Here is a 12,033-nt window from a genome sequence, read left to right as displayed (position 1 = left end):
CTTAACCCCTTACTCGGAAGCGGAGATGAACCAAAAATAAGCAACTGATATTACGGAGCTCCACACATCCAGACACCGTAGTGTCAAACTATAGGGGTCCAGGAAGCCTAATCCTCTCTCGGCAGGGTTCATCATAATCAACGGCTGTCCAGAAGAGTTCCACACATCCCAACATCCACAAACACAGTTGTGTTATGCCCCCTCTCTCCACCCAGATAGAGCACGCCAGATGCTACTTGAACTTGTGATACCAAGTGAGTTGAGTGTATGAGTGAATTGGGGACCGGCTGGACCCAAGCCGAAGGTGCGGCTGGACCTAAAGTCGGAGCTGGACTAGTCAGCCCATCAACTCTTCCTCCTGAAGCAATTAGGAGACAACCCAACTGTTTATATATTTTATCTACTGTATATAGTTGTGTTTCTAATCTAAATTTTCTCTTCATGTTTTTTATTGAAGAGAAGTGCCATAAGATACGATAAAGAAATACCATCAGACCCTTTACTGTGTATTGGTTGGAGCATATAGGATTGAAGTATATAACTACTACACATCTTAGGAAATACGTTAACAGAATTGGGTACGGATAACGGTTAAGTTTAACATTTTGACGAGAGCTTAGCTCTCAGAGATGTTCTCCTAAACCAAAGCGATGGAACGTTTCAGCTTTATTCCTCAGTGCATAACAATCTCGTGGGCAGGATACAAAATAATCCTTTTTATTTAGGATTTTGGCATTAAGAAAAAAAGAATTATGCTCAAGCTGTTAAACCGCTTTAGTTTATTGGAATAAACTAATCAGATTGGTGGGAAACAGCATAATCCACTTCTTAACAACTAAAATGTGACAATCTATTCTTAAATGGTATAATGGCTTAACGGTTATCATTTAATTCACAAATAAGTGAATGTATGGATATTTTGAATAGTAGTTTTTGGTTAAAGTTCTTAATGCATGACATAACAGGCAGTCCTCCTGGCCCGCTCAGGGTATCATCTCCACTTTAAGGCACCATTGGCTCATATCAATTCAGAATTATTTCTAGATACAGTCCAAGCATCTGTTCGGCAGTTTACAGATAAGGACGCAGAAAGAGAGAGAGAGAGAGAGAGAGAGAGAGAGAGAGAGAGAGAGAGAGAGAGAGAGAGAGAGAGAGAGAGAGAGAGAGAGAGAGAGCATTATCAATAGGCTGTGTGGTATTTTATTTTGGGCTATGGACCGATTACAATAATCTATGAAATGACAGCTTTATTGGCTCTTACATTGATACAGGCCCAGATCAGGGTAATAGTCTTCGATGTGTCCTGCTGGTTCATCAAAATGCACTTTCTGCCGCTCTGCAGAAGATCACTGCTGTGGTGACCCATCAATTCAGGCTTGGGAAATAAATCCCCTGTTCTGAGACTTTCTATTTAAGGAGTGAAATACGTCAACACATGCATTTTGTGAATTGATCTTAACTGTAACTTCCTCTTGATTATATAGGGGTATTTCTTATTCAAACGTTGAAACCTATGACCAATATTATTCTAAAGTATGATTGGTGATTCAGAAGGTACTCTGAAGTGATTTGAGAGGATATTTCATCCTCATTTTGAAAGAATAACAAATAAAGCTTATCGCGAAGCAATCTGTTATGCTCCAGAAGATTGATCCACCGTAGACGGAAGCATAGAAAGCACATATCCAATGTGACATCACCGCCTGCAATACACCATTAGACTCACAGGAAATGCACACAACTGGTTCACCTCTTACCTCACCGGCAGAACCGAGCACGTAGCCCTGGGCAAAGCAAAATCAGACAGCCACAGTGTCACCTGTGGTGTCCCCCAGGGCTCGGTGTTGGGCCCCACCCTTTTCTCCATCTACATGCTTCCCCTGGGCAGCGTCATCAGCAGGCATGAGTTATCTTACCATTGCTATGCTGATGACACACAGCTGTACCTCAGAACCACCCCCACTTCTTCTTGCCCCCTGCCAACATCCACACTGACCACCTGCCTGGAGGAGATAGAGGCGTGGATGAAGCTCAACTTTCTGCAACAGTTCTAAAACCGAAGCCATCCTCATCGGCACACCACATCAGCTCCGCTCCTCCCACATCACCAATATCACTTTCTCTGGCCAAAACATTCCCCCTTCCATATCTGTCACCAACCTGGGTGTTAAAATGGACCAGCAACTAAATTATGACACCCACATCAATCACCTCCGCAAGACCGCATTCTACCACCTCAAAAACATTGCCAAACTCCGGCCTACACTCACCCTGGCAGATTCAGAGAGGCTCGTCCACGCCTTTGTCTCCTCCAGGTTGGATTACTGCAATGCACTCCTCATCGGGATCTCTGGCAAGAGCATCCAGAAGCTCCAGCACATACAAAACAGCGCTGCCAGGATCCTGATGAGGGTGCGCAATCACCCCCATCAGGATTTGATGGGGGTGATTGCCCCCCCCCCTACCTCCAGGAGCTCCTCAAACCCCAGACCACCTCACGCACACTTCGCTCTGCATCAGCACACACCCTCAGATCACCCAAGACCAAGATCCGCAGCATGGGCGATCAGGCTTTCTCCACTGCTGCCCAAAGACTATGGAACGCCCACCCGGACCACCAAAAAGGCCCCACAGACTACAGCAGTTTTTTTAAAATAAAACTTAAGACTTATCTTTTTAAAAAAGCCTTTTGCTAATTTCCCTTTTACTGTTTATGCATTATATGTTCAAACAACCGGTTTTATATTTTTTCCTCTCTCTTAAACTCTGTAGCACTTTCAGATTTCTGCTCTACAAATTAAATATATTACTATTATTATTATTATTAACGATATCTTAAGTAAGCTTTGTATTAGAATTTCAGTCTAAGGTATGTTTTTTAAACTACTTTAAAATGTCAAACGAATGCATTGTAATTTCTTATTTCCCCTTACAACTTTACCAGCTACCATGACCAAAGTCTGATAAAAGTCAACATCATTTTCTTTATTCGCTTCAGTATCCTGATACTCTATTTGATGAAGAGAGCCAGGGTAAATGAAGATACTTTCACAAAATGAAAAGTCGAATGGCTAGCCAAAGTGTTAGCCATTAAGGCAGCTAGCCTGTGTTATGGCTAGCTGCTGTTATGGCCAGCTGCCATAACACAGGGTACACCATCACACTTCTTAGCTGTTGTTTTAGTGTCAGGAATTTGCAGACCTTGAATCAGGCTCTCGGTCAGCAGTGCCTTTAGCGGTGGATTATTCTTAGAACATGGCCTGTGTTAGACGCCCTGGCCCGACCCTGTCAGACACACAGAACTACAATCATAAAAGCAGCAGCAGCAGCGGCACAGCTAAGGCCCGGGATTTTACCTAGCCGACGTATGGAGCTTCCTGTAGCTTTAGATTGTCCATCGCTAGCATGTTCCTTCACAACAGACAAGGAGAAGCCGCTATTGACCCACCTATGCCCCTCACCTAACTGAAGGTTGGGATCCATGCTGACAGGGGATGAGCAGTTCTCTTCAATTCTCAGACGAGGTGATTAAAGGAAGTGTTGTTTTTTGCCCCCCAAAGAAATCCCTGGATCGTCTTTTTTTCCTTTTCCATGTTTTTTACCAAAGTAAGCTGTTATTCTTCTATCTATTTGCAATGGAGTGATTTTAGGAGAGCCCTCATCGAGACTGAGAGCAACCCAGCAACCGTGTGATCAAATAACAGGAGTGAGAGCGACCTGTCTTGTCCATCAAAAACCTAAGTGCCTTTGTAGACTTGGTCGTATGCCAGTCAGATTCAACAACGCTAGCTGTTAGTAGAAAAGAGATGAGCTGAGACAGAGCAGTCCGAGCAGACTGTGGTCAAATTAAGTGTTGTGTTAGATATGCAGCTTTGATGCCCTGAGACACCCCGGGCTGAAACACATTAGTTTTGCCCCAATCATTATTTGGCTCGAGGGTCGACACAAGCGCCTGTTGCTAGAATTGCTTCTCCGGCGTCACCGCTTCGCAAAGGGTTTTACCGAGCGGCTTTTAACACTACAGTTCTACGTTTATGGAGCGTCGTGGACCTGGGAGGACTTTTCTCTCTTTACATCCACTCAAGGTTTTGATGAATTTATTCAGTGCTTAGCAGATTTTGGCGGTTCTGGTGAACAGGGCTGTTGATTCATCAGGGGTTTATGGGGAGACGGAGCGCCAGGTCTGTCATTATAATGAGACACCAGATCATCAGCGGCGCCCTTAAACGTGTCCTTCTTCGTCTCCTAACAAGGACTGAGGAAACAGGTGGGGGAGGCAGAGTTTTATACTTTCATAAGGTTGAGAGGCTGGCTGGAAGCAGCCCATTGGTCGTTCCATGGGACTCCCTGATTGGAAGATATAATGGGGTCAGGGTTGGCATAACAAATGTCCATTCAACTTTGTGCGTTTGTGCCTCATTCATAAGCAGTGGTGGGCCGCCAGGGCCAGCAGGGCCTTCTCTGCTGGCCCTGTACAAATCTAAATAATAGATATATATATAGTTTTTTTTTCAAAATTACATTAATTTGTGTCTGAACGCAACTTCATTCCATATTTTTTTCAGTTCTTGCAACATAATTCCAAAAGGAAAAGGAGGAGCTCAGCTGAATAACGCATCACAGCTAAGTTACATGGACCAGCGGGGCCAACACTAAAAGTATTGCTAGCCTTTTGCTGTAGCTGCCACCTCCCATTGGATAATAAATTTGACTGACGTGTTTAATCAGCCAATCAAATGTTGATGTGTAGTAATAGAACGTCCGCAAGGCCCAGCAATATGCCGGCGCTGGCCCCCGGTGATTTCATCAGCGAATTTTGAATCGTGTGCGGTAGTGACAGAGTTGATAGTGAACTTCTATGGCCACCACCTTAACAGCACCTAGCGATCCCGTTTCTGATCTCCTTAATTTGCCTTTTTGAATGAGATCGTTTGGAGAGAAGACAGATTTAATTTCAAGAGGAAGACCCACACCGAAGCTGGATGGGCTGACCCAGGCCGGTAAAGGTTTTGTGAGGCACTTTACAGAGTGCTACTACAGCCGCTATGACTGGCTAACGGCTAGCACCGTTCAGAACAAGTTATTCTGCTGGCCGTGTTTGCTGTTCAACATCAGTGAGGGGACATGGAACAGCGCCGGATATAGCAGTCTTAACAGCTTCACCAAGGCTGCTTTAAACATCAGGCCATGGGTGATGGGTGTGTTTTACTTTGCACTGTGTAGGAGCGATAATGTTGTTGTGGTATTTTAGTTTATAATGCATTTTTTGTAATGGTTGGAAACACAGATACATTGCTGGAATTTGGGCAGTAGGCTTAATGGTAATGCTGTGTATGGGTGACGTTTAATAAGCATATTAAATCAACTCGTTCACTGCTACTACTGTGGGCTTAATATTCTGGCTGGAATAGCTGTTGTAAAATATGTGGCAAAAAGGCTTACTTGTATGTTTCATCTTTGTTAATGAACTGGTAATATTGTAATGTAACACTTGTAATATTGTCACTATAGGCTACTTTATTCAATCCGTTGAAGTTGCGAAAGCATCCTGTGAAAATAAAAATAGCTGTGAACACTTGTTTTTGTGTCATGTGTGTGATGTGCAATCTGGTTGCGGAGTGACATAAAGAATGATCTGATGGTGATGCTTGCATTACTCCAGCTCTGCGGCGATGCAAAGTGGTGTGCGTGTGCGCTGTTGCTGTTGCTGAAGATCAACTGTCTTGTTGTGGATGTCATGTCATTGGTTGAATTTCTTTTTTTTGGAATTCCACATCGTTTAAGACGTAAAGAAAAGTTGAATTGCTTAAATCAATTGAAGGGATTTGAGTCTAAATGGAGTAATCAATGTTATGATGCAAAATATGTTGGCAAATTCCAGCTCAACTATCAACCAAAAACCCACCCAAAACGTATATTGCCAGAAATCTGATAATTCATATACTTCTTCAATGGCAAATACACGAATACACACCTAAACGCAACCTGATTATTAACTTTGATGTTAAGTGATATAAAAGGAAACTCTCATCTATCTCTCACACACACAGACCTCAAAAGGTCGGTGTAAAGAACACACTGACAGTCAAGAAGATGACATTAATATCCAACACACAAAATAGGCCTATAAAAGACCAATGGTGAGCACAATAATCTAGCAAGTCTCTAGCCATATAAAAAGGGGTCCCTACAGACAAATGCCCAGTATATAACCATCATATTTCCAATCGATTAATCATTTTAGCTCCACTAACATGCTTTGTTTAGGCTCCGCGACATCCACAATGGATAGCTTTTTATAGCCACCCTGGGCTTTCGCGCCCCTGTCTCACCGCCCAATCTAGCAACCTCGCCTGAATGTCCTCGCGCTCAAAGCCTCAACGTAACTCAATGATACCAACTGGAAATACATGTTACGAAGCGGGCAGGGAAATTAAACTTAATTTGTGATTCTGAAAAAAGCGTAAATTAAATCAAAAAACGTTTTCCGATTATTGAAGATACAATTGTGTTGATTCTTTGTTGTTTTTGTTTGAACGAAGGTTAACGATAAAAGATTTGCAAAGCTACGAAGTCTGAAGTAGTTGAAGTGTCAGAGAAGGGGCGGACGGCTCTGCCATTTGACTTTGACCATAGCCAACATGTCGTTAAAGAGCTGGATGTTTTTTTTTTGATAGTTGAATAGTTTCTTTAGCTGAAAGTATGCACGAGCAGTTAACTGCATAAAAATCAGGCAAATTGAATAAAGAAAACTTATGAAGAACAGTTGATGTGCTTGCAGTAGCAACCGCACTAATAAAGAAAGAAGATAGAAATAAAGAATAAAACTTGAGAAGAACAATAGTTGCACTCACCAAATTAGTTATTGCAGTAATAAGTATTAACAAACTTGTTTCTTAGGGGTTCACGAACGTACCCTTATTATAAAGTGATACCCATGCATTTGTGTGTGTGTGTGTGTGTGTGTGTGTGTGTGTGTGTGTGTGTGTGTGTGTGTGTGTGTGTGTGTGTGTGTGTGTGTGTGTGTGTGTGTGCGTGTGTGTGTGTGTGTGTGTGCTCACCTTGGCGGGACGTCTTATAGGTGAAGGACTGGAAGCCGCCGGTGAGGGCGGAGGAGTCGATGACGTCCACGCCGTACTCGCTGTGGCTCCTCCGGTACAGAGTGACCACCACGATCAGGACCACCACCGTCAGGACCCCCGCACTCAGCCCAGAGTACAGCACCACGTCACTGCTGCTCTCCACCTCTACCAGGGGGGGGGGGGGAGTGGGGAGGGGGAGGGAGAGAGAGAGGGAGGGAGGGAGCGAGGGAGGGAAATGGAGAGGACAGAGAGAGAGAGAGTCCGGAATTAAAACTAAGTATATTTGGGTCATTTTATAGATACAAACGACTCTGATTGCTAGCACCCTTTCCTTGAATCATGCTACAAAGTACTATTATTCTGTTTGAATAGAAACCAACAACTAAAATAGTTTTCAGTTGTGTCCATGAAAAGGTTTTGCCTGCTAGAAGACTGTGAACTGTGTCTTAGCTTCAGTGGATTTCATGCAACTTTATTTTTGGTTTTATTCCTGCTAGTTTGAAATAGCATTGTGAAGGATTGTGCGTGTGTGTGTGTGTTTAGGTGTGTGTGTGTTTGTGTGGAAGGGTGGAAGTGCGCTAGTGTGCCGGAGTGAGAGAGAGAGCTAATGTTGATCCACACAGGGAAAGCACTTCTAATCAACCCAACACCTGAAGGTCATTTCACAAACAACGTTTAGTTCTGATGTGTGGTGCCACGGATCCGTCCACAGGGACCGTCCATCTGACAGAAGCAATTCATTAAATTAGCTTGTCACCGGCGATTACCCTGTATCTGGTCCAAACGGCACGCGGCAGCATGAGACACCTCCCCCCCACCCAAAAAAAAGGACTGAGTAATGAGTTCAAGAAAATAATGAGCTCTGTTATTGAAAAGAAAAATGGAAAAGGTGGACTTTTCTGGGAAAGCCTGATAAGTAGCCAGAGGCATTATGGGAGGAGAATTCAGACCCAGTATGCAGCGTGTGTAAACAGCTACAGTAACAGGTTAATCGAGGGCTGGGGACATTTCGACAGATGCAGCTGCATCTGTTGAAACGGCCTAAGCTGTTGCCCCGCGTCGATAAACAAACACAGACAGGCGATGACAAGATAGGCAAACACACAATTTATTTAGGCCATTATGCATAATCTGTGATTGACGTTAAAGGGGACTTATTATACCACCAGGTGTGAGTGTGATTAGCCTTACAAGCCGTTTCGAAAATCGGCCTAATATGACATCACTCGTGGGTGTGTCCACCTAGATCTGTGCTGGATAGATGAGCAATGTTTACTTCAGTCCACTGGGTAGGCTGGTAGATAGATCTATCCAGCACAGATCTAGGTGGACACACCCACTAGTGATGTCATATTAGGCAGATTTTCGAAACGGCTTGTAAGGCTAATCACGCTCACACCTGGTGGTATAATAAGTCCCCTTTAACACACACTCAGATCTGGCAGACATGTTGGACACGTAGTTCATAATGTACGGGATGGATGGAAGAGCTGATCGCAGAAATGGTTTATATTTAGTGGAAATAGGATAGTTTGAGTGATGCCTCGTTCATCAGAGTGATTTATGTGTGATGGATGTCGTTAAAGGGGTAGCGATAGAGTTCAGTTTGGGATCTTAATAATGTACTGAATCAGGGCTGTGACAAAAATGGCGTTGACAAATGATTGATGACATGTTTTGGAATAAAGTACCTCCCTGCTATCTGTGATCCTTTATTCCAGAACGTTCACGTCATGCAGTTTCTCAACATAGAGGAGAGGATGCATAGTCTAGTCATTGGTTCCCGTTATTGGGCCAAGACCTAATTTCCTGCTCTGAATATGTATGCGACCCCACATTAACTTTGTCAATCTGCTTAAACACGAATAGTTTTCACCCAATTAACATCTGCCTGTGGAATCAACGTCCCAGTGAATGTACTCAAATCTCTCTACCACACACTCAGCAATTAGCAGTCATTAGCTTGTGGCAATGAATCATTAGGCACTGAGTTTCTATTTACAGAATGCTTAGTTTGCTGAAATGGATCCTCAGATATCTATAGCTTATGTCAGCGATCTCCTGCTACCCCATGAGCAAGTGTGGGGACCCCAAATGGGGCTCTAAGTTAGGAACTACTGGTCGTCTCATCTTGTTTCAATACGGCCGTGTGGGCAGCCCTTTGTGACTTTAGTTGTGATTATGAAAAAAAAACAGGCATTACTTTGAAAGATCATGCGACTACTTGATGGCCAAGTTTAGAGGTGTCCGGGCATAGGGTAATTATTAAGGCCGAGAGAATACGGGAGACTGCATAGAAATTACAACAATTGCATGTTACACACACCAGATGGCAGGAGAGCGTGATAGCACGTCCGCAATCACGTTCTCTTTGCTCCCGACATGCTTAATGTGCAGATTGTATGGCTGGAGGAAATACTTCAGCACATCAATCTCTGGTTCGGGTTTTGAAGCGAGTGAAGGAATTTGCGAGACAAGTCTGAACGCAGGTAGCGCCGTCCTCATCCGGTGCTCCCACCACCAGATTGGGAACACGCTCAAATCAGTCTGCAGAGATGGCAACACAACTTTTTCACAGTCTTGGTTAAAGTAGGGCTTAAGCAGATCTAAGTGACACAGTTGTATCCGTCTTTTCTTATCTGCCGTGGCCACTACACAATTGTCATTTTTCTCTTGGTTTCACTGTATATCACTTTATGCAGCCCGATTATGGAAATTAATTGGGACAGCGCTTTAACGATCGGCTTTACCTTGATTGAATGCAGAGCATACGCTGCAGGGTAACGTTTTTTTTGGCACATCACTGTCAGCAGATAAACACAATCCGATTTCAAACGAGGCAGCGGTCCGACAAAGTCAATCACAAGATGATCAAAAGGTTTAGATGTAGGAGTTTTCGGTCGAAGAGGCACAGGCTTAATCACCTGGTTCGGCTTACCAGTTAATTGACAAATTTGACAAGCGATGTCTCGTTTAACTGAAGGCCAATAAAATTAGCGCAGGATTCGGTCAAACGTCTTTTTATTTCACATATGACCAGATGTACGGCAACAGCAACTTCACCTTGGACAAAGACGGAGTCTATACACCCTATGCAGAGGCACAGACAAAACATTTAGGTTAATTCAATGCACTAAAACAGACATAACATAAACAACATAAATAAGTCGACCAAACCAGTATCTGAGTATCTTAATCTGCCCTTTTCTCCATCAACACCTAGTGACAAAGAGACATCTGAAATTAAGGGAGAAAAACTTGCTTTGAGGTCGGGCTCAATCACTTTAATTGGCTGACTAGAGAGAGATATGGCCAAAGCAGAGCCTTGTGCTGCGTCATTCTTCGAAAATTTACGTAAATTCGCCTTATATTTTTGTTCATTGCCTCACATTGCAATTTTGTATGCCCTACACCTAGGCAGAAGTTTCACGTTACATTAGGAGCTATTTTATTTTCAGTGCGCTCAGCACGAAATACTGATTCACCAGAAGCAGTGGGCGCAAAAAACATAGTTTCTTGCATATTCGTCGGCAAAAATTGCTGCTTCAGACAGTGTAGTAACATGGTATTCCGTTCATCACATCGCTATCTCCTCGGGGAGACAATTCTTGAATTGCTCAACTAAAAAGAGACAACTTGACATACGAGTCAACTTCCGACACCAAACACCAGTGTTTCAACTGAATAGATAATTCAGTCTGCGAACACCACAACGTTAATTGCGCAGTCCACAAAACTTTTCACGGTATGCTTATGGCACCAGTTCATACGCTTTTAACAGATCTTTTTTCAAGCACAAATAAGAACGACTCTTGGGCACCTCAAGTGCTGCGTAAGCTTGGGCCACACGGCCACTCAAAACACACTGGAGCATTAAACAGCGAGTCGCATCAGGCCAATCATGCAGATCAGCCAAACGCTCAAATAAAGTGAAAGAATGTATCTACATTAGACTCTTCAAACTTTGCAGAGGTAGACAATGACACTGCATAATGTCTTGCAAGTAACGCAAGCTTTTCCTTGGTAAATGCCTCGAAAGCATCCACTGTGGGAGTGGCCACAAAATTGGCTATGACAGATTGTTGCGCATCAATCAGCTGTTCCTAAAATAAACTAAATGGGAAAACGCAACACTTAATCCAACCCATGTAACAAGACAACACAGAGATCCCCCTTCTGACTGCGTCCGAGAGCCAGGGATTAGCAAAAATAATCTGCCCAGCAATACCGCTGGAGTTCCAGCCATCCCGATTTATGTTGATTCAGCTTTCCTTCCACGTGGTGACCAACAGCCCAGACGCAGTCGCTAGAACCTAGGCACAAATGCCGGAGCGTAATAACTGGGGAAAACGTTGCTCTGAAATTGTTATCTTGTCACACGAACAGAAACAGTCCGCCAACAAGCAAACAAAACAACAATGCATCCGAAACAAATCCCAACGTTAGAAAGTTGGTAGGATACTGACCAGCTATCGGAGAACACTATTGATAAGACCTACCATGCCCGACTATTACATTTAACGCTATAAAGCTACCTTTTAACAACCAATATCACACACCTCTTGCCCTCCACAAAAAGAAAAACGAGCTTGGCTCAGTTACTATGTAACCAACGTAAACAACCACTCAAGTTACTCACTTTACGCGTCCATTCATTCATAAAATGGAACCTAACCAATCAACAAAAACGCAGAGTATGGCTATAGTTTGACAAGCCCCCACATTGTTATGGCCTAGGGTAACCAGACAATGAAGGAGGACGGAGGCGTGATTCTATTTAACAATAATCAAGATTTATTTCATAACCCATAATGAAAGAGATCAAACAACAGTTGAAGCGTGGCAAGCAGGTGGAGGTGCCAAAAAAGAAAGGGCTGGACTGCTGGAGCCGGGCGCACCATATAGGCCACCAACAACGCGACCCCGCCCCTCTTCATCAGTCCTAATTGGG

The 12,033-nt window shown here is 43.6% G+C and overlaps 1 protein-coding gene and 1 long non-coding RNA gene across 6 annotated transcripts in view; both read right to left on the bottom strand.

The window, feature by feature from the left end:
• The window catches only part of LOC132456154 (uncharacterized), a 295,066-nt gene that overhangs the window by 153,396 nt on the left and 129,637 nt on the right, over positions 1-12,033 (bottom strand). The gene's annotated exons all lie outside the window — the stretch shown is intronic.
• Positions 1-12,033, bottom strand: part of LOC132456149 (netrin receptor UNC5D-like) — a 147,650-nt gene that overhangs the window by 32,318 nt on the left and 103,299 nt on the right. For all 5 annotated transcript variants that reach the window (XM_060050388.1, XM_060050385.1, XM_060050386.1 and 2 more), the window contains exon 9: positions 7,062-7,247. In XM_060050388.1, coding sequence (XP_059906371.1) covers positions 7,062-7,247 — 186 coding nt within the window. The remainder of the gene's footprint in view (positions 1-7,061; positions 7,248-12,033) is intronic.

The sequence above is a fragment of the Gadus macrocephalus genome, chromosome 4 (genome assembly GCF_031168955.1).
Source record: "Gadus macrocephalus chromosome 4, ASM3116895v1".
Classification (NCBI taxonomy): domain Eukaryota; kingdom Metazoa; phylum Chordata; class Actinopteri; order Gadiformes; family Gadidae; genus Gadus; species Gadus macrocephalus.
The sequence above is the reverse complement of the archived record's forward strand: the minus strand, read 5'-3'. Positions and strand labels throughout refer to the sequence as shown.